Raw genomic sequence first — 23,769 nt, forward strand, 5'->3', positions numbered from 1 at the left:
ATGTATAATTCACCCCCTTAGCATACAACTTTAACCCCTTTGAGGCACGTGAAGGGGTTGACTTATCAAGGACCACCCTAATATATATATATTGTATATATATATACATTATTCTGCGGCTGATAAATAATTTTAATTATATATTCAAATTAGACTAATATATTTTATTTAATAATAATTCCCATAAGTTATTTACAACTATATATACACCTGTATTCATAATTTCCTGTTTCAATACGATATAAAGGTTCATCTGCTGAACAATAAGTAATTTCTTCATCGTCTAACTCTTTAACTTTTAAGCAGTATGATAAATATTCAAATTTCACATCAGCATATTTTCGTATTGTCTGTTTGGTATCTGGAATAGCTTTATTCAAATACGTACCAAATGACCTGGATATCTATTTCAAAACTAAATGATAAGGATTTATTATAAAAATAATTATTTATAATTTATAATTACTGGTTTCAGAGCTTTGATTAACATGAGACCTTGCCGTTCCATGCGTCTATGATATTCAGCAAAGCGTACTAAAGCCTCACTGGCTCTAGGCTGTGGTTCACGAGCACCAATTTCAGCAAAAGTATCACCAAATTCTACATAATTGACATGAAAATTTAAAAAGATATAAAATAATAAAAAAAAAATTGCTGGCCAATAATATATGTACCTTTAAAACATTGGGTTAGTGCATAAAACGCACGAAGTACACGTTCTGTATGATCAACTAAGTGACGATATGAATGTTCCATATCGTCTAATTGTTGTAAACGTTTTACAAGACTGTCATTAACAAGTATAGCACGAGACATACCTAAAGAATCGGCAGTAGTTGCAGACATACGCTCAACTAATCTATGTTTAACTTTTTTTAATACAATATCTAATGTCTTGCCTTGGCGAGCATCAGCATGCAATTTATTATATTTTAAAATTACTCGATCCTAATAAACAAATTATTAAAAACCTATAGAGTAAGTTAGAAATAGCTATAGAAACAAAATAAGAAAATTTTATTACACTTACTACACTTGATTGTATCATTTGTGCTACTTGTAACTTAGTACGTCCACGTACACATTCATTGTTAACAGCTAAAATCTCATCACCACTCTCTAATGTACCATCTAATGAGGCTGGTGAATTGTCCGAAACCTAGTTATACATTAATACATTATACATGTATCAGATAAAATATAAATACCTAAAATTTAATTTATAATACATTATTTGCCGCATGATATTACATCAAATTATACCTGAATAACATAAATGCAAGGACAGTGAGGTGGTCCTCCACCAATTGTTATTCCTATAAGATTGGTTGTTGGATCTTTATTAATTGTTACAATCCCTGAAGTCACTTTCATACCCCTAAACATCATATGTACAAATAATAATCCCATAATCCATCTAATACTTAAACTTACATTTTATCTTCGTCAAAACACAAATCCCCAAATTCGTAGTCGTACATCATGTAGAGAGTAATGTAAATTATATTCTTATACAGCTGAAGAACAATAAAAGTTAATTTGATTTTTTTTAATCAATACCTCAGGTATACTTAGGAATCAATAGACCTGCATCATAAAAATATATTTAAATTAGAATAACAAAAGCCGAAATTGTATGTTTAACATCCAATACGAACAGCTGGAAATAAGCTGAAATTGGAATTACAATTGCAATTATGGTATACTATCACGTTTAAATGCAAAAAACATATTTAGTACCATAATAAATTGAAAAATGTATTCCAATTTCCAAATCGTGCCACTCATACAACATGTAATTCAGTATATTTTCAAACAAATTATTTATTAAATTACAAGCATTTCGTACAGAGTTAGCAAAAACTAAAACTACTAAATTGAAGCCCCAGAAAGTATTCAATATCAGTTTTTTTTATCAATTCATATTCATTTTAACATTATTATCTTAGCTTATACCATAGAGTAATTACTCTATGGCTTATACCATGGAACAATACTTTAATTTATACCACGGTCTTAGAAGATAATATATAGATAAGATAATATATTCTAAGAACGTGGTTTGTACCCCGGTGAGCCAGTACGGGCCTGTATACAATAAACAACTATATTTATTTATTTAGTTGACCACAGATTGCTACTATTGAACCATGCCCTACTTTACCTGTAACAAACATATACATGTAATACAAGTAATTATATATCAGTTAATATCTAGGCGAACAATTATGTGTACATACTTATCATATACTTACATTTATATTTCTTTTTTTGTGGAAACTCAAAAATGTACTTACTATAGTTTTGTATTCAGTATAGATAATATATTTATTAATAATGCAGATTATTGTAAAAATTTAGATGAGAAAAAATGAATAAATAACTTTTATGTAATCAAAAATTGGGTGTCCAATAATAATATAAAAAGGACTATTAAATTACTCGGAGGGGTGACTAATAAGATAATTATTCTTATAAATTGGAAATCAATGTATCATCGGTCTCAAAAAAACGATTTGAACAAAGGAGGTCAGTCAATTAATATCTATACCAAAACATAGTTTTTAGTAGTATACTAGAAATTAGAAAAACTATAAATTATTTAATGAAAAGTAGTACAAAATAATTTCGTAATCAGGTTAGTTAAACAGAATTTTACAACAAAAAATCTGTATATCAGTCAAGCGCGCCCGCAAGATAAAATCCCACCCGGGGCAAGATTAAAATTCTAAGGGCTAAAACAATATGAATCTATTAATACATAAGAACAAAATCAAATACTAGATAAATCGGTACTCAGGACTTACAGTTTTAAGTGATATGCAGTCATGTGTAAGCATTGTAAACTAATAAATACGTTCAAGATAATACATTTTAGATTATCTAAAAATATAATAAATATTACTAAACTTCATAAATGGATCACAATAAAATTATGTTATAATTAATATGCATGGTATTAAATTAGCAATAGTTTTGAAACAAAAATTCCCAATAGGGGCAATGGCCCCTTTACCCCTCCAGCGGGTGCGCATGATATCAGTATAACCTTTTCAGAATTATTAAGAAAACTTTTGAGAAATTCAAAATATGTACAGATAAATTAGATTTCATATAAAAATACCGTTGGTACTCGGAGAAAGACTTAGGAAAAATTGTGTTGATATACAGAATTGCAAAAAAAAAACCCATCATTATAATATTTGAGTTTTGTTCTTTACATTTTTCCTGCACACCTCCTATTTTACCAGCCATAGTAGAAGCACCATTAAAGCAAACTAATAAAACTGAATGCCAATATTTTCCCATAAGTATCAGTACATCATGAAGACAGTCAAAAATAGCTTGAGCTGTAACAGATTGCATTCGTTTCAATGTGATATAAGTTTCAACTGGTCTATTTTTTTTTTTCATCAAAATATCGAAAAACAATTGATAATTGTTTAAAATTTTACACATCTGTAGTCTCATCGGCCATTATTGATATGAACGAATTTCGTATACTGTTTTTTGTATTTTGTAAAATAACATTTTTAATTGATGTTATTAAATCATTCTGTATTCGGTTACTAGTATACAAAGCTTATTACTACAAAGCTATTACAACTTTCAGATTTTTCATTATGACCACAAAATGGCCTACCACTCTTTCCTAGACAAATTATAATATCAGTGATACGATTCATAAATTAAATTATTAAATAAATAATAAATTATAATTATAAAGTGACTAATTATAAACATATGGGTTTTTCCGTGGAGCAGAGCGTATGCAGCCACGAGTCTGCTGGTGCGGGTTCGCACATTGCTTATCTTAATCTTCTGTATATATAAAACAGTAAGCTGATTGACTGCTATCAACGCACAGCTCAAACCATTGGACGGATCTGGCTGAAATTTGGCATACAGATAGCTATTATGATGTAGACGTGCGCTAAGAAAGGATTTTTCGAAATTTTGAATTTAAAGGGTTGAAATCGGTTTAATATTTTTTGACCAGGTCGATAACTGCGCTATTGAAAATGAATTATATTAAATAAAACTATTAAAAAATTATTAAAAAAACTATTAAAAACTATTTAAAAACTATTAATTTTATTTTTGGTAGTAAATGACGGGTATTGCATAAATATTAAACAAAAAGATCCCGCAACAGGTGCCAAAACAAATAAAAATGTTAGTTCAAAAAATTATTATGCATATCGGTTGATGATTAGACGCGATCAGGACTAAGTTATTTTACGATGCATAAGCTTTGTCAACAATTCATGGTCGAAAAATATATAAAGATAGATAGCGAACGATTTCGATACTTCGATTTCGATTCAATCAAAAAAAGCTGCGTGCAAAAGATTCTCAAAACAATTGTTAGATATTGGAGATGGGAAAGTTACTACAGATGAAACGGGATGTATAAAATTACCGAACGATTTCTGCACAATCATTTATTCGCAAGATGCTCTCATTGACCAGATATGTCCCAGTGTACACAGACAATACACAAATCATGAGTGGCTGGCAGAAAGAGCAATTTTAGTAGCAAAAAATGTGGAGGTCAACGAATTGAATCTCAAGATACAAAATTTGTTACCAGAAAACTTGGTGTCATGCAAATCTAGATACAGTTTGCGATGCTACTGAAGTTGTAAATTATCCAACAGAGTTTTTAAACTCATTGGATTTACTAGGCATGCCACCGCATAATTTACAATTGATCATTACAATTAACCATCGATAAAATACCTCCTTCAGAGTCATTTAAAGTTGTAATACATGCAGATAAAAAAACCACCAGAAGAACATAGAGGCAGGTACAATGCACCAACGGCAAATGAAGTTGCTTTAGTGTTAGTAGATCAGCAGTTTGATCGAAGAGACATCATCCTCGAAAACCGAAGTAACTCACTTCACCGTATCAGTGAGATACATCGAGCATACGACGCACTGCAGTATCCTTTAATGTTTTGTTGGGGGGATGATGGGTATGCAATCAATATACCACAACGCGATCCAAAAACCAAGTTACCGCTTAAAAAAACTGTCTCTGCATCAAGTTTTTACTCATATAGAATAATGGTCAGAGAAGGGGAAGACAACTATTTAGTTAATTATCGTTCTCTTTTCAGTCAATATTTGGTAGATGAATACGCCAAAATTGAAACTGAAAGACTAAATTACATCAAAAACAACCAAGCCAAATTGCGTGCAGATAGTTATATTCATTTAAAAGATGCGATTGGACGACGAGACATAGAAGCTAATCAGTTAGGCAAAATGGTTATACTCCCGTCAACTTTTACTGGTGGGCCAAGGTACATGCACGAAAGAATACAAGATGCTATGACCTACGTTAGACATTACGGTCGTCCTGACCTTTTTATTACTTTTACATGTAATCCTTGCTGGGACGAAATAAAAGAGCTCTTACTTCCCGGTCAAAGATCATATGATCGACATGATATAATTGAAAGCGTGTTTCAGTTAAAAGTCAAAAAGACCATGAACTTATTGACAAAAGGTAAAATATTCGGAGAAGTGAGATGCTATATGTATTCAACAGAATACCAAACTGTAGAGAGGTTCAGGTAGTTGTAAGCTATAAATTATCGAATAGTTTATGGTTACTAAATTAATATGTATAAAATATTATTTCAAAAATCTTAATTAATTTAAATTTCAATAGATTTAACAAAATTTAATCTTGGTAGGTTACATACATTTATATACTTAAACCCGGCAACGACGGGTAATTCAGCTAGTATTAAATAAAACGATTTTAAGTATCTCGTATTATGTATCGTCACGATAATAGACGTAATTATGTCGTCGATCACGGTTATTTTTTCGTTCGACACAAAAAATCAATAATGAAAGTAGCTCATATGTTTAATATTTAATTTTGTAGTAACCAACTAGTATAATTTGTTTTTTGTTTGAATGTTACTAAAAAATTATCATCATATTTAGAGTGTAAATTTCACAACTCTTTTAAATTATATTAATTTAATATACAGTGTATATACAGCAAGAGTAGTTATCACTTTGAATACCATTAGTAAAAGATTAAGGCATAAATTATTGATTTATTTGTTTTATGAATGTTTCAACTGGAAGAGTAGTATCACATTTAGCTTGTAAAATACTTATATATTTATACACAGTAATTAATAATTTAAATAATAAATAGATAATAAAGGACCTGTAGGCAGAATATTACGTAACCAGATGAAATTGTATTTCAATGAATATTTAGATAACACTGTATTTGAATACGTTATAATTGAATGATTTTTTCACAAATATTCAAATAAAACTTTTTTATAATAATTTTAACTATTTGATTAAAAAAACTATTCGACTAAATTTTAAACATAGTTATTCAAATAATGGTCGGTCATTTTATTCAAGTAAATGTATGGTTGATTATTTAAAACACACATATTAAGTACTACATACTTGTAAACATATCACAAGAATTATGATCGAAAATTATGTGATCACAATGGTGTTCTATATTTTGTAACTTATGAATCAATAATTATTCACTTCCTGTTTATAAAAATAACTGATATTTTATATAGAATAAACAATATTATGTCCAAGTTTTTTTTTTTAAATTTTATATTATTGTAAAAGAAAGCAAGTTATTTTGTATAAATAATTAAATTGTTTGTATTTATATGTGGTAAAAATGTAAAATTTTAATTAATTAATCATCCCAGAATAGATTTCGTAGACTGTGTTATTATACTAAAATATATTATTTATATACTTATGATTATATTATGATAGTAATCCTCATATGTATTTATAAATTATACAAAAATATTTGAAAAATTATGTTGACTTGGTCTCACAGATTCAATTTGAATATCAATAGCTTTGATAAAAATCATTATTTAAAATAAAATTTAAAAAAATAATAATCTATTTTATTTTAAGGAATTATTAAATATACTATATGTTGATAAATAAAATAATTAAAAAATCATAAATAAATAAATCAAACATATAATAGTTTTATTTAATTCAAGTGAGAACATATTCAACTATACCACATTATTTAACTTAAACTTACAATTATTATATTTAATCACGTTTAAACCCAGGTTTTCTGATTTCTGGTGGTATATAAGTCAAATCTTCTTTAGGACTCTTTACTATAGCTACTTTCTTTTTCATCCTTTTAATTTTTTCTTCATTTACTAAATCGTGTTTGTGTTCATTATCAAAGAAAAGCAACAGTTGTTCTTTTTCTTTTAGTTCTTGTTTGACTTGTTTGACTTTTTCCAAACGTTTCATCTTATTCAAATGTTCCATATACCTTTGCAACTCTTCTCGTCTAAAGGATTCATATTCTTTGTAAATCTGTAATAAAAATAATAAATTAATATAATTTTTAAAATGTGATTTAAAATTTCATACCTTTTTTTGAAGTTGTATTTCTTTTTCTTCATTTTTGTTTACTGCTTCAACTACAGCATTTTCTGTTTCTTCGGTCAAACTTTTATTTTCAATTTTTAATTTGGAAATAGTATCTTTCAGGTTTTCAGAATTTTCTGGTGCTCGCTTGTCTATAGCAGAAATAACCAATTCTACAGTTTCCGAATACACAGGACCTTTTAGTTTTTCTAGATGATCTGCTAACTCATTCCATAAGTTGTAATAAGCTAATCCAATAGTTTTAAAACTATTTCCCTTAACAGTATTATCAGTTTTACTGATCTTTAGCATTGTCTTACCCACCAAATGATCTCCATCTGTAAGATCAAAGTGATTATCAAAATAAGGATTTCTTAAAAAGTGTACACGCACTCTTGTTTCTTCTTCATCATTATCTTTTTCCTCTGTATTCACTTTTAAATCTTCCCAATCGCAGGGATTAATGATATATTTCAAACAAGAATACAACCCCATAGTTTTGGTGATATCATTATCTAGCTCTTCTTGTAACATTTGGTTGGAAGCAATCACTGCAGCATTGCGAAAATTGTTTTCTTTAATAAATTTGTCCATCATTAAATTGCATAAATAGTAATCTGGAAAAATTCCATAATTCAGTCTATCTTTTAATATCCTGATAAGGTCTTCGGTATTATTTGTTATAAGAAACAATCGAATGACAGCATGATGGGTGGATGGCAATAGCGTGCCAGCTTGAGCTGATAGACGAAACTTATATATTAGGTCTTCTAGTTCCTCTAGGTATGTTTTGTCAGTTAATGAGTTGGCGAATATGTCTAAATCAATGGCATTTATTTGCTTTTTATCGTTATCCAACATAGAAGACAACTTGTGATACAACATTTCAGGTTCGACTTTCTTCAGTAGCGAGCAGTTCATCCGTTCTTGCCATATCTCATTGCATTGGTACGCATCTGTCAAGAATGACCTTGTTCTACGCAACTGACGAGCAGTTAAGGATGTCAATAGTGACTTCTTAATTGAAAACATGATGGTTTTTAGTGATGGGAGAAAATAACAGTAAGCTGCTCAGATATCTATACAATACTAGATAGCAAATTCCTGTTATCAGTTGAAGCACGTCTCTGATATAGCCGCCATTTTTTCGGAGGTCTAAATATTTCTGCCATAACTTGGATAAAATACAAATATACATTACAATTGATGTTATTCTTGTAACAATAAATGTTAAATTATATACTTAATTATTAACCAAATATGCCTCATTTGTTTGTTACGTACAGCTGTGCAAATAGGGCTTCACCTGGACAGTCTACATAATTTTTCCAGTAAGTTTCCTACGTATTTGAAAAACAATTGGCAATTGACTGTATAATACTAGTATTATAACCATATTGTATTACAACCATAACTTCACTGTATTTTGTTTAAAATATTATTTATCATTATCTAGATTTCCACATTCCAATAAGGAATTGAAGAAGTGGATTGGAGCTATTAAAAGAAAAAATTTCAAACCATCACAGCACAGTAGAATTTGCAGTGATCATTTTACTAATGATGACTTTCAACACTCATATATCAATGTCATGAACCGTGATAAAAACTGTAAAATGCAAGGCAAATAGAACCAAATTCAGTCTTATTAACAAAACAATGTGGACAAATAATTTACAAAATAAATTAATATTATTATTAAAACACTTGACACTTTAATAGATATTTTTTTTCTTATTTTACAAAATAAATAGAAATAACAAAAATGATTAAAAATTAAAAATGTATTTCATATTAAGAAGTTACAAAATGAAAGGTGCTTTTATTTTATTGCCATAGCAATTTAACAAGCCCGCTACCAATTCGAGCTTGTTGTCCAATAACAAGAGCACTCGAAGGAGAGACTAAATTATCTTTTAATCCTCTAATAGTAGATTTTTTTAGATAATTAAGAGTAGATTCAAATGACATTTGTTGCAATGGTGATGGACATCCATTCATACCAATTCTGTTTAGTGGATTATATTTGCCATCATAAGTCATATAATCAGCAATTAATGATAAATGTCTAGTATCTACATTAATGCCATACACCTAAATGTTAAACATTATATAATTAGTAAATAATAAATACTATACAAAAACTGTGTTAATTCATTTACATCATACAAACCTTGAAAACATTTTTAACTTCATTAATAATAACCCGGTTTGCTGCTTCTATACCATATGTGTTCAACATCATCTGTATATCATTGCAGTATAATGCATTTAAATCCAAAATATTGGCAAAGCTAAACAACTCTGCTACACCCTGTGAACCCTCAGTTTTTAATATTAATTTATTATCTTCTTCAGTTAAAATAGCTCTATTAATTCCAGGTATTTCATGAATAATTACTCGACCCATTAAATCTTTAAGTAAAGCTGTTATATCAATTCTTTTAAAAACTAAAGGTATAGATATTCTAATTTTAACCCATGCATATGTTTTATCATACCTACAAGAATTATAAATCAATTATTATTTATTTTCTTACTCTTAAATGTACACAATCTTACCCTATAACATCAACTACAATTTCAGAATAATCTTTGTCACTATTTTTTAAATTTTCTTCCATTTTATCAGTCAAATCTGATTCTATAATTTCAGCAGTAGATATGTTATCTTCATCTTTAATAATATTATCTTCTAAATTAACTGAATTATTAAAATCACTTTGTTTGTCATCAATTTCAGCTTCTCCTTCACTTTCTGGATCATCTTCATCCTTTTCATAGTCATATTCTTCTGTTTGATTTCTATAAAAAAAAAAAAAAAAAAGGTTCAGGAATTATTTAATTTCAAGCAAACCTTATAGTTTAATATTTACTTTCTTTTGATAGCTGCAGAATCTAATTCTCCAGCTTCCGATTCACTATCAGATTCAACACCATGAACTGTTTTAGATTTAGTCTCTTGAGGTATAACTTCATCCTAAATAAATTTGATTTAAAAAGTAGTATTACATAAAAACAATGAAACTCAAAAAAATTGTATACATACCAATAATTCATCATTAATATTATCGTTTTGTTTTCTATTTAGTTGAATTGCTCTTTTAGCTTGTTCTGAAATTAACTCTCCACTAAAATTCATTGACAAATTTTTAATAAACATTTTTTTAAGACTTTCTGGAAATATATTTTTAATGAATCTAACAACATTTTTTGGTAAGATATGAGTTGTAGAATCATAGCAGCGATGAGGTAACAAATGTAATGTTAAATCATAACACATGTGTCTAATAGGTTTTAACATAACTCGTTCTCTAACTTGTACTTTAGATAGAACATCTTTCAATGTTATTTTAGTCATAAGTTTCCGTAAAGATTCAGCATCATTTTGAACACTAAATATAAATATTTGAATTAGTTATAAATACAGATGAAAAAAAATAAAAAATAAATTACTTTTTAGATTGTAAGAATGGTATCTCCATTGATGGAGTTTTAATTGTTTTCGTAGCCATCATTAATATTTCTCGTAGTCTAGGTATACCTAAAGTAACATTCATCTCACCACGACCAGCAAAATGAAATGTATTTAGCGTCATCTGAGTGGAGGGTTCACCAACAGATTGAGCAGCAATACATCCTACTGGTTCACCAGCTACTACAGTTGCTGCCATAGCTTTGATACGTATTGATTCTTTAACAGTTTTTTGTTCTTTATCACTCATACCATGATTACTTGCAAATAAAATATTTAAATTATTATAATTAATAATATATTTATAAATTAGTGTTAATAGGCATCTTAAAATATATACTATAAATTAAAATATTCGTCAATTGATGAATCCATTTTTTCTGATATTAAGCCATAGTGCCCTCCGGGATGAAAGGTTGCGCTTACAGGTTCAGGAATTTTTCTTAAACTTTTATTGTATCTATTAAATAATACCATTTTTTAGACAATTATAACAAATATTTTGAATTATTAGTTAATAGTTCACATAGATAAGAAATCTTATAAAGATCAACTGAATTAAAATAGAAAGTAATGGAATAAACAAAAGTAATTTTATTTTTCGTACTATAAAATGAAGAATTAAAACAATCAATAAGTATTATTGAGATATAAAATAAAGGAATTATTTAACTATACAATTCTTGTATATTAGAAAGTTAACACCAGTCTACCATAAAGTATAATAAATAAGTATTATAAGATTTATAGAGAATTTGATAAAAATTATTAAATATTTTTAATAATACATTCCCATTAATATCAATACAAAATAATATGAAATTTTATATTAATTTAGTTTATATTAAATAATTTTATATAAAATATATTAAGTTTTAATTTTGTTTTAAGTATTATTCTAGAATATAGTTATATTCATCAATGTAAGATAAATATTAGGTTTCAAATAATATGAAATAACAGAATGTTAGAATAGAACAGTGGTCTTCAACCTGTGGGTTGTGACCCAATTTTGGGTCACGATAAGTCTTCTGTTTAAAATTTACAAAAATTCATATTCATATATATTATATTATGTATGTCATATGATATCGAATAAAACAATTTTCATATAAACCTGAAACCATATTATTTTATATGATTTTATATTTGTAGAATATTAGAATTAACACTTTTTTCTCATAGACTCATATTTAAAAAGAAAAAAGCCTCAACTAATACGCAACATATGCCACTAATCATTAACTATTGAACACATAGTGGAGGAGTGTACACAATAAACCTCAATACGCACCAACCTGAACATGCCATCCAACATAGTAAAAGTACTTTGCGAAAGTCAAACTCTGAAAATTATCACATTCTTAAGTATCACAAATATTATTAGTAAATCTTAATTTTACATCTAACTTCACCTATATAATATGTCATATGTAATATTGTAATTTTAAATCTAACACCTAACACACCTAATACGTAACACCTAAGAGCTAGTAATATTTTTTGTTGAAGCCTTAATTTTCAAAAAAAAAAAAGAATAAAAAATCAAATTAAGTAATTGTATAGCGATTGCCTGACTTAATCCATAAAACTCATTTACATTTCATTTATTTATAAACTGCTTTATGTGAAATTGAGCCGAGGTAAAGGAATTTTGTGTGAAAACAATCCAGGACAAAAATCGCACTAATTTTTTTGTATATAACTTACTTTTTTCAGTATTATTACATGCATTTTTTTTGTATTATTACTTATAATAAAAATTAAATATTACCAAGATGCATAGAAAAAAAATAATATACATTAATTTATTCAGTTATAAGAGAACTTCTACAATGATATAACTGAAGTAATTTTAACTTTTTTATTTGGTTTTCATGGCTAACAAAGTTGATATGGGTCGCAAATATTATTTGGTAAGAAAAGTAAGTCGCGGGTCAAAAAGATTGAAGACCACTGGTATAGAATAGACTACAACTTTATCATTTCATACATGGATACTATTCAAATGTAGGGATAAAAAATATGAAGTTCAAATTGAAATTGATCTAAATATGAATACCATTTAAGAATACCATTTTTTTTACCATTTAAGATTTAAATTATAGAAAAACTATTATTCCATGAGACATACTTACAATTTTTTTTCATCTTCATTAATTTCATACCATTTTTTGCAAATTTTTACATTGCTTACATAACGTCCATTTTTAACTTTTAAATGTTTTTCTTTTTTAACTATAGCATTTTGTTCACACCAATTTAAAAATTCACTTTGTCTCTTTGTACTACTATTTTTATATTTCTTTGTAGCAGATTTAATTTCTTCAAGCTTTTTATCAATTTCTTTGTAACACTCATCATTTCTTATATCTTTTAGAGCTTTAAAAGAATCTACATTATCAGCCAAGAAACCAAATTGTTTTTTATTAAAAAAACTACTCTTAGTAACTTCTAAACCATCTTCACCATACAAATACTGTATTATACTTCCATTGCTGTCTCTAACAGTCATATCATAGTTAACAATAAGACTTTCAAGATGTTTAACTAAACAACGTTGTAAATAACCACTCCTACTAGTTTTGACAGCTGTATCAATAAGACCTTCACGCCCAGCCATACAATGGAAAAAAAATTCTTGAGGTTGGATACCAGTCATAAATCTACTACCTATAAATCCTCCAGCTTTAGGTAATGTATCAAACGGTGGAAAACTGGGTAAGGTTCGACCAGATATCATCATGGGTGGTCTTTTACCTTCTAACTCAATTTGGCCTAAACAACAGGATATTTGTATTGTGTTTACAGTAGATCCTTTGGCTCCAGATTGTACCATAAGTTGTAAATTATTATAAGGAAATGGTTGAAGTAATCCATTAGGAATACAAGCTCTTGTTATCTTGTTTGTAAATGGTTGTAAATGTCTTTTGTAATTTCTATCAACTAATACAGAAAAATGGCTACTTTTGCTATAAGATTCAGCTAATTTTGCCATAATTATTTCTTCACATACATTCTCAGCACCCAAAGAATCCAAAGCAGCTAATGTGCCAGCAGCTTTAGATTCATCAATAGCAGTTTGACGTTGATGATCTGCTTTTTCAGTCACTAATATGTCCTCTACACCTAAAGTGAAGGCATCAAATTGTAGATAGACAGTAAATAATTTACTAAATGCACTTAGTAATTGAGCAGAGTATTTTCCTCCATATAACTCATAAAAACAATGTATTAGACTGTATGTAGAAGCTCCTATATGATTTTTGTCAAGAATCCCAGAGAGAAAATTACCATTCCGTACAATAAAATTGAACTCTGATAATGAATCTGAGTATTCATAATTATTAGGATTTTTCCAATATTTTTGTTCAAGTTTAGATTTAGAAATAAGATTTATGAATGTTTTACGATTAGGAGGAGTTAAGTTTATAATTATTGTTGATATAATTTGTTTTCCAGACCATAACATAAGTGGTTTAAAAATAGCTGGAGGTAAGGTCTTGATATTACGATCATATGAACTTAATGCTTGATAAACAAAGTGCATATATTCTCTTCTAGTAAAAAAACGGCCTCTAATTGTCATTCTTACACTTGATATAATATGATCTTGAATAAGTCCACTTAATGGAGTACCATCCCGAGGAACTAAATATTGGTAAACAACACTTGCTAATTCCTTTGCTTCACATTTAGCTAATTCACTTTGAGGTAAATGAGCATTCATTTCATCTCCATCAAAATCAGCATTATATGCTTTACAATTGGCATAGTGTAATCTTAACGTTTTTTCTCCTTTCAATACTTTTACCCTATGTGCCATAATACTAGGTTTATGTAGAGATGGTTGTCGATTAATGAGCATCATATCCCCATCAATAACGTGTCTATGAACTATTTGAGGACCTCTGGAATTTGGTCCCCTATGAAAGAGGGTTTTTGATATGGCCTCTCTACGTGATATATTTGTAGCAGATAACCATTTTACTATTCCTACATCAGTTTCAACCATATTTGCTCCTGGATAATGATTTGGACCATTTAAAACAATCCCATGTAATCCTTTATTGTTCCAGTCAGTAACAGCTACAGGGTAGGTTAACTTTTTAGCAAATTCAAGTGGTATACCAATTTGATCAGTATCTAAGAATGGATCAGGAGTAATAACAGATCGTGCAAAATAATCTACACGTTTACCCATCATATTTTGACGAATAATACCAGATTTTTTTTCTAACAACTGTTTTAAGCCGATTCGAACAGCTGATTCTTTGCTACTGGACTTAAAGGCATTTCCATCTAAAAGAGCATCAACACACATTTGCAAATTATGCATACCAATTTGTACTTTATCTAAATGATCTAATCCTTGACTATCATTAACAAGTTCAATAATTTCTGGTAAAATTTCTTTATCTACTTTTTGATCCCGTATTAACCGTATATATTGTATTAGTTTAGCTTCTCGTAGAATGGACTTATAAGTTGCATTTCTAGGGCTTTCAACTATTTTACCTTTTACCATTAAGTTTGGACGAGTATTAGATGGAGTAACAAGTACTTCAGAAATAAAACAAGCGTCTGTTGGATATTCCATATTTAAACTAGCCAATACTGGCAATATTGCACAAATAAAATCTTTTTCGTTAGTCCATAGTTTTCTCATATGATTTTTTATGTCATATGGAAATAAATATTCTTTAGTTTTTTTATCCTTTTTTTCTTTAGTCCCATTAGAAATAGTAATTTTTGAAAACGATTTTGAAATTGAATTAAGTGGTTCATTACAATATATACATCCTTTTCGTCGAACAACCTACATAAGCAATAAATATAATCAAAAATTTTAAATTAGTTATAAGTAATTTTACAAAAAATTTACCTTTAATTATTTGGTTATTTAACTTACTTGACTAATAGTTTCAGCAATAAAATGTTGACGTACTTCACTAGCACTTTTTACATAAGATGTACTATTTTCTTCCAAACGTTCTTTTAAGTAAAGATTAATGAATATTTCTAATTCCTCAACAGATAAATTTCGCTCATCGTCTTCATAGAGTCCATTAATCTCAATCGATAAACTATGAGCATCTGTCAGTTGACCATTATCAATAAGCTTTAACTGTGCAGCCAACAATAAAGTGGCTTCTTTTGGAATTAAAACTTTATAACATGATAAACAACTTATTTTTAATAAATGAATTACAAATGCAGAAAATATTGGATTAATTACAGGACAAGGCAATTCAATATGACCAAAATGACCAGTACAAGAAGTCGAATTTTGATTACAGGTTGGGCACTTTCCATTTCCCTGATGACTAGGCCCAAGACGTGCATCATACATACCACCAACAACAGGTTCCCCCAAAGGAGTAAATGATATGAGTGAGTCTATACGTGCCACAGATAATTTTTTAACTTCTTCCGTCGAAAACATATTAAATTCCAAACTAACAGGTTTGAACGGATCCACATTGTAAAAATCATGGTAAAACATTTTAAATTATGACACTGAAAAATGTAAAGTACTAAAAAAGTTTAAATATATAGAAATAGTATTAAGTAAATAAGTATAAAATATGATAATTTACATTATACAAAATTCAATGTTGAATAATCGAAAATCACGTGCGTTTCTTATTACCATATTTTGCCGTGTATACATAACTGTTGATAAAAGATAAGAAAAATATATGAAAGTATATAATCTGTCAAACTGTAATCTAAAAACTTTGTAGTATTTATCTTTACTTTTTAGTCCATGATATTTATTTATTTTTTAATTTTATTGAGCTTCATATATTTTATATAATTATAAAAAATAGTAATTATTAATAATAAATAATGACAATAGATATAAAAAAAACATTATACAGTGGCGGATCAAGCAATTTTCCGCCTACAATCAGGACATTTGCCACTCTTTCATTCTCAAAAGTTTTTTTTTTTTAAAAAAACAATACATAAGAAATATATATTGTTTATTAAATTACTCTTTATTATTATAAATTGAAGACAATATTATAATACTATTACAATGATTACATTATTTTCGTTCAGCTTTTGAAATTAGTAAATAAGTAAATCAATACTAATTAAAATTTAATGTGCATGATAGTCAAATTATTTAACCTATTTTCACCAATAGTAGATCTTAAATAGGTACGTATTTTAATTTTTTTGAGACGAAAACAATCGTTCTTTTGAACAATTAGAAACCGCCATACATGAGTATATTCTTGAAGCGATACTTAAATTGGCAGTATTTTTTAATTTTATTTCGAAAACATATTGTTTCTTTTATTATGGTAAATACTATTTGTCTTACCTAGGTATTTAAAATGTATTATAATCATTGGCGCAACTAAGGGGAGGTTTGGAGGGCTTAGCCCCTCCCAAAATATATTATAGCCCTCTCAAATGTTTTGATTATTTAAAATTTAATGATAATTTAAGCATGGGATAGTGAGATACATACTAAATAATATGAGTATATGACGCAGAGAATTATTCAAAAGTAAACTGTATAAATATAAAATATTATTATTATAGTTTATTTTGTAATCCCTACAATCCTACATAATTAATAATAATATTGTTATCTAATAAATGTGATGGACGACGGTGGAATATTGCGGTGGTGTTATGTCATATTTTATGTAAAACATACTACATAAAAGGAGATACATGATTTTTAATAATATTTTATGATTGTCTTTATTTCAATTAATAATTATTGTTCTGTGTCTACGGCAATGAGGGTTATGGGGAACGAAGCCCCCCATAGCTCACTTGATTAAATTTATTTATAGGGCTTCAGCCCCCCTAATGCCCGGAATACATGAGGCTAGTTTTTCAAGCTAGGATAGCAAGGTAATACTTACAAAAATAATGCTGTGATACCACCGCTTCAAATACAGGGCGTTTAAATGGTGCATGCGTTTTATTGGAGCAAAAATTGGGAAAAGACTTACTTTACCTACCATGTCGCCACCACATATACGAAATAAGTTTACGTGGCGTTTTTGAAACTGTACTTCCTCATACAACAAGTCCTGATAACCCACTATTCAAAAAGTTTCGAAACAATTGGAATAAAATTAATATTAGAAATATAACTTCTAATATAGACGACCTTGAGTGTTGCACTGCTTTAGAAGATGTACGAAATAATATTCTCCACTTTTGTTGAGCTATGTTGCAAAATAAATGTTAAAGAGATGACTATAAAGAATTACTTGAGCTATCTATAACATTTTTGAATGGTAATTTGGACAACAAATTTAAAATACGTCCATCTGGAGCAATGCATCAAGCTCGCTGGATGAATAGAGCTATTTACTGTTTAAAAATATATATTTTCCGAAATCAATACTCTTTATCAACCTCTGAAAAAACGCTATTCGTGATATTTACGGGAAAGAAATTGCATGCTCGCTAAATGTAGTAAATGACACAGCGGAAAGAGCAGTTAAACTTATGGAAGATTTTCACGGAACTTTAACCAAAGATGATAAGAAGTCTGAGTTGCTATTACAATGTATACAAGAACACAGAAGACTATATCCTGATTGTAAAAAGGAAACATTGAAAAAACAATTTTAATTAATAAAAATTCATAATATAATTTTGAGAAAATAGTACTTTCATACACAAAATTCAATATATCTTGTAAATTATAATAAATAAGAAGAAGTATGTAAGAACATAATTTATAGACAATTTTATTATATTTAAAATATATTCTGTAACAAATTTTAATTTTCCTAATTGTAAATGAGTTTTATATGAAAATGTAAAATATATCATTAAATTATGAATGAATTAATATACTCAAATTTCAAATTCAAGTCGGCACGGGTTAACCTTAATAGATTGACTTAAAACTTTTTGTAGTTCGTTTTTGTAGGCATATACACAAATTAAGTGGGTGAGACCAACAAAAATGCAAAAAAAAAAATTTAAGGAACACCCTAATATAGATATATATATATATATATAAATTTGTCATATTCTATGTGGGTTTGTTAAATATTTTCAATTTGACTAATTACATTTATTACAACATTCTTTGTTCATAACATATAAAATAATATTAAAAGAAAACTAAAATCATATTTAATTTTTTTTTTTTTTAATTTTAAAGCTTAATTGATTATTTAAATATTGTCGTTGTTTATTTTATTAGTGTAAAGAGCCAAAGTCTAGGAGCTGAACAATAGTGAAAAGAACTTACGAGGGATAAACACATAAGTACTTACTTACTGCGACAAATACAGGTACGTCGTTTATATTTTTAGTAACAACTGGAATTATATTTAAATATAAAGCTACAAATTTTTTTTTTTTTTATGTAAACCATTACCTTTTTAAAACTTATAATCATTAAGTATTCTCGGTAGTGTAAATAATATTTTTCTATTACTTAAATAGATATTTTCCATTCAATATTCATTAAAATTATTAATACTCTAAATTTATAAATTTAAATACATCAGTGTTTATTTATTTTTATTATAAAAAATATATTTTTTTTTGATATTTAAAATAATTAAAATATTAATACATAATTATATTTGTACGTAGTTATATTCAGGGTCGGCAGAAGGCACGTGCCTTTTTTCGAATTATAGGGTGGCATGTTTTATAAATAAAAATATGTACTTTTCATCATTACACATTATATTTCTTCTTCTTCTTCTTCTGGCTTTTATAACTCTCCAAGAGTTTCCGCCGCCATCACCAAATCACTCCACTTATCACGATCTTGCACAATCTCCCTCCAATCCTGCACTCCAAGATCTTCCAAATCCTTTTCTACAACATCCAACCATCTCTTCCGAGGACGACCCCGTGGCCTTTTTCCTTCTGGTTTTCAATTCAGTACCATTTTGGTTACTGCATCAGAATTCCGCCTCATGACATCTCCTAGCCATTGTATCCTTTGTCTCTTTATGAAACCATTTATTGATACTATTTTTAATTCCTCCTTCAATTCTTGGTTGAACTTCCTACGCCACTGACCTGTCATTGGGTCTTTAACCGGGCCACATATCTTTCGCCATATTTTGTTTCCAAAAGTCTTTAGTCGTCGTTCTGTAATACTTGTAGTAGTCCATACTTCACAACCATATGTTAGTATCTGTCTTATGATTGATGTATATAGTCTTATTTTTGTTCGTTTTGAAAATAATTTAGACTTAAAAAACTTCAGCAAGGCGAAAAACGCTTTCTCTGCTTTTGTTATTCTCGACCCGATCTCATAGGACCAATCATTTTTAGTATTAAGTAATGTACCTAGATACTGAAATCCAGGACATTTCGGCGCCATCGTTTCGGCGCCAGGTGTTATTATGGACATTCTGTCGGATGAATTACCAGAAGAAATCTTACCCTTGTTAGACTGGTTTGAAGAAAATTATATAGGTAGAGTTCATAGAAATCGACGTCGAAATGCACGTTTTCCTCCAAATCTGTGGAATGTCCACGTACGAGTTTTAAATAAAAATGATAGAACTAATAATTATGCCGAAGCCGCTAATAGACGACTCAATGTTCAAATGGGGGTTACTTATCCAACACTATGGGCTTTTATATCTTGCTTAAGAAAAATACAAAGTGGTCGAGATACTTTTTGTTGCCAATTAGAAGCTGGTAAAAGCCCACCGAAGAAACAAAAAAGAAATCCTTAAATAATGCTAAAGCTGACACTGGTTCATATACTGTGTATTATACTATAATTTTAGTTATTAACAAAAATAAAAATTTTTATCCTGGATCTAAAGAATACTCATGCAGATGAATCAAATAAATATTTATTATAATAAAAAACAACGAATACTAATGCAATTAAATTGATAAATTTAGAGACTAATAATTTAAATGAATATTGAATGGAAATATTTTATTTAAATACCCGAGGCTACTTAATTTTTTTTATTTTTAAAAAGGTAATAAATTATATGAAAAAATATACTAGAAACTAAAAAAAACTAAAAACATAAAAAAAATTAATTGTATTATGATTGCATTTTTTATTCAAAATATAAACAGCGTACCTGTATTTTCGTGAAGTAAATAGGTATAGGTTAGTTTCTCGTAATTTTATTTCACTCTGGATCGGCTCATAGATTTAGGCTGTTTATTGTTATAATATAAACAACGAGAATATTTAAATAATCAAGTATGCTTTAAGATTTTAAAAAAAATTAATTATGATTTTAGTTTTATTTAATTTAATTATATATATTATGAATAAAAATTTTGTAATAAATTTAATTGGTCAAAATGAAAATATTTAACAAACCCACATAGAATATGACAAATTTATATATATATATACATATACATATACATATACATATTGTATATATATGACATAGATTATCTGCCTCATCGATGCTAATCGTCATGGTTTGACGCAAAAAAAATTATTTTAAAGTAAATGATTTTTAAATACGAGTACAAAATTTTAATTTAATTATAAATACAATAATCGATAAAATACTAAGTTCTGTTAAATTTTTAATATTTTTTATACACCTTCATTTATATTTCTGTGTCAAATCAATTTTCACTGAAACTATTAGTCTATAGCGCTTGTTAGAATATTACTATGTACAAATATAACAACGTATTGTAATTAGAAACACGGATAAAGTATTTAAAATTTATAATGTCTTATAAAAATTAATAATATTCATATATATATCACAATCCCAATAAAAATTGTGCCAAAAAAGGCTTAGTGTCCTGGTTTTCGGCTGCTGGGGGAAATATAAAATATGTATTAATTTTAAACATTATTTATATACTTACAAAATAATAATTAGAAATTATTAAAAACATTATACATTCAATTTTTAATAAAAAGTAAAAGAGATATCTTGGGGTCTAGAGACTACTCATGCAGCCGAAACCCGTATGTAGGTTCTGATTAACCAAGTTCAGTTAACAATCCAACATTTCTAAACGAAAAGCATTAATTTACTGATTGAAACTATGGTGACATTTAATTTATCCTTTTTTCAATGATTATTTAAAATTTAATCGTTAAAACACAAGATTTAAAAATTGAGGGAAGTTCATTTGCAAGGCAAAATTTTATTTGATGTGTTAACAATACAATAGTTATTTTTGACAATAAAAAAAATCTAAATTTAAATTTTATAAAATTGTATAAGGGTATTAAAATTTATATTTGCTTAATGTTTTTTTTTGAAATATTAATTAGATATTGATGTGTAATATTATTTATTTATTTACGTATATGTTTTTTTTAAATTTGTAATATATTTTGCGTAATGTAATTATTATTATGTATTTTTTTTTTTTGAACTGTATTATTCAAAAAGGCCAGTAATTATCATAATATCCACAAACCAGTGCCTTCTCATCTACGATTGTTACATATGCCGAAAAATATTTTTTGATTTGCTATTTCTATAGAACCTTGTCTTCAATTGATTCAATGATTATTTAAATCATATGATTCAACTTAACAAATAATAATATTTTTTTAATCAATGACGTTCTTATAAATATATTTCAATTTAAATTATTCAATCTAAATTTATTTCAAAAAATTCAAATTGTAATTCATATTTATTTATGTTTCTTTCAATTTTTTTGTATTTCAACCTTTATCAGGATTCTTTTAGATGCCAGGTAAACCTTTAATAAATTTTTTTGATTTTTATATCTTTAATATATAATGGAATAAAAATCAAATTAATTTAGTTCACATAAAATATCATAAATAAATAATATTTAAATAAAATTTATATCATATGCTTCAAATTATCTCATATTAATAAACTCTTAATCAATTGCGTACATAATTATAAAATATATTTGGATTTAAATTGATCAATCTAATTTTATTCCAAGGTATTCTAATTCATTATTATATTTCAATTCATTACTTAAATTTTTTTTTTTTAGATCTATGCCAAGTCTAATTTGGTAGCCGGATACCACTTTTAATTTTTTTTTGCTATTTATACTTTAAATATATAATGGAAATAATATCAATTTAATTTAATTTACATAAAATATCTTAAAACATTTAAATAATATGCTTCAAATTGACTTATACTAATAAACTCTTTATCAATAGCGTACTTAATTATAAAATATATTTTAATTTAAATTAAGCAATCTAATTTTATTTCAATTTATTCAAATTTTAATAAACATTAGTTTTTATGTTTCTTTTCAGAACTCAGATTTTTTGTGTTTCAAGCTTCACCAGGATTCATTTTGAAGCCAGGTAATGCCATTCATTTATATTATTGAATTTTATACATAAATATAAGTGTTGTTTAATTCAAATTTATTTAACTTGCATAAATTATATTAAAACCATTAAAATATATGATTAAAATTAACTTATAATAACAAACTCATTAAAAGTAGAGTTGATATTTATTTAATAGAATTCATTTTAAATTAATCAATCTATTTTTATTTCAATATATTCAAATTTTAATTAATTAATTTTTATGTTTCTCTTCAGAACTTGGATTTCTATTTTGTTTCAACCATAATCAAGCTTGTATTGGGAGCTATGTAACAATTTTAATTTTTTTTTTTTAATCTTATATTTTAAATTATGAATGGTATTAAAATCAAAATGATTTAACTTATTTTCAATTTTTTAAAACCCTGAAATCATATGATCAAATTTAACTAATAATATTAAACTTTTTATAAATGGCATTCATCATTATAAAATTTAATTCACTTTTAATTAATCACTCTAATTTTATTTCAAAATATTCAAATTTTAATTCATTTATTTTTATGTTTCTTTTCAGAACTTGGATTTTTTTTTGTTTCAACCTTCACCAGGATTCGTTCGG

At 27.2% G+C, this 23,769-nt stretch overlaps 4 protein-coding genes and 1 long non-coding RNA gene across 7 annotated transcripts in view; 2 read left to right on the top strand and 3 right to left on the bottom strand.

Moving 5' to 3' along the window:
* Positions 1-1,908, bottom strand: part of LOC112686787 (PRKCA-binding protein) — a 7,888-nt gene extending 5,980 nt beyond the window's left edge. The window contains exons 1-7 of one of the 2 annotated variants that reach the window (XM_025559214.1): positions 1,741-1,908; positions 1,435-1,587; positions 1,264-1,378; positions 1,031-1,159; positions 675-948; positions 467-600; positions 211-404 (exon numbers count right to left, since the gene is read on the bottom strand). In XM_025559214.1, the coding sequence (XP_025414999.1) occupies positions 211-404; positions 467-600; positions 675-948; positions 1,031-1,159; positions 1,264-1,378; positions 1,435-1,484 (896 nt within the window). In that variant the 5' untranslated portion in view covers positions 1,485-1,587; positions 1,741-1,908. Of the gene's footprint in view, positions 1-210; positions 405-466; positions 601-674; positions 949-1,030; positions 1,160-1,263; positions 1,379-1,434; positions 1,588-1,658 lie in introns of both variants that reach the window. The other variant, XM_025559213.1, reaches the window with a different exon arrangement.
* A 5,087-nt stretch (positions 1,909-6,995) lies between these two features.
* Positions 6,996-8,529, bottom strand: LOC112686788 (28S ribosomal protein S27, mitochondrial-like). Its single transcript, XM_025559215.1, has 2 exons — positions 7,426-8,529; positions 6,996-7,368 (listed from the first exon to the last, which is right to left on the bottom strand). The coding sequence occupies exons 1-2, from the start codon at positions 8,452-8,454 to the stop codon at positions 7,090-7,092; spliced, it is 1,308 nt and encodes a 435-aa protein (XP_025415000.1). The 5' UTR covers positions 8,455-8,529; the 3' UTR covers positions 6,996-7,089.
* Positions 8,530-8,613: 84 nt separating this feature from the next.
* LOC112686789 lies at positions 8,614-9,141 on the top strand. Its single transcript, XR_003148918.1, has 2 exons — positions 8,614-8,753; positions 8,879-9,141. It is a non-coding gene; the product is annotated as an uncharacterized LOC112686789 (long non-coding RNA).
* Positions 9,142-9,188: 47 nt separating this feature from the next.
* Positions 9,189-16,567, bottom strand: LOC112686785 (DNA-directed RNA polymerase I subunit RPA1). 2 transcript variants are annotated; one of them, XM_025559211.1, is made up of 10 exons: positions 16,498-16,567; positions 15,810-16,417; positions 13,036-15,716; positions 11,238-11,357; positions 10,879-11,157; positions 10,472-10,817; positions 10,299-10,402; positions 9,985-10,227; positions 9,596-9,923; positions 9,250-9,516 (listed from the first exon to the last, which is right to left on the bottom strand). In XM_025559211.1, the coding sequence occupies exons 2-10, from the start codon at positions 16,401-16,403 to the stop codon at positions 9,250-9,252; spliced, it is 4,962 nt and encodes a 1,653-aa protein (XP_025414996.1). In that variant the 5' UTR covers positions 16,404-16,417; positions 16,498-16,567. The 2 variants fall into 2 exon arrangements, with proteins under 2 accessions (XP_025414997.1, XP_025414996.1); XM_025559212.1 differs by lacking the exon at positions 16,498-16,567 and having other exon boundaries at positions 9,189-9,516; positions 15,810-16,403.
* Positions 16,568-20,259: 3,692 nt separating this feature from the next.
* On the top strand, positions 20,260-20,598 carry LOC112686763. Its single transcript, XM_025559181.1, has one exon. The coding sequence runs from the start codon at positions 20,260-20,262 to the stop codon at positions 20,596-20,598; it is 339 nt and encodes a 112-aa protein (XP_025414966.1).
* Positions 20,599-23,769: the final 3,171 nt, after the last annotated feature.

The sequence above is a fragment of the Sipha flava genome, unplaced genomic scaffold (genome assembly GCF_003268045.1).
Source record: "Sipha flava isolate LNK unplaced genomic scaffold, YSA_version1 324_pilon_pilon, whole genome shotgun sequence".
NCBI lineage: Eukaryota > Metazoa > Arthropoda > Insecta > Hemiptera > Aphididae > Sipha > Sipha flava.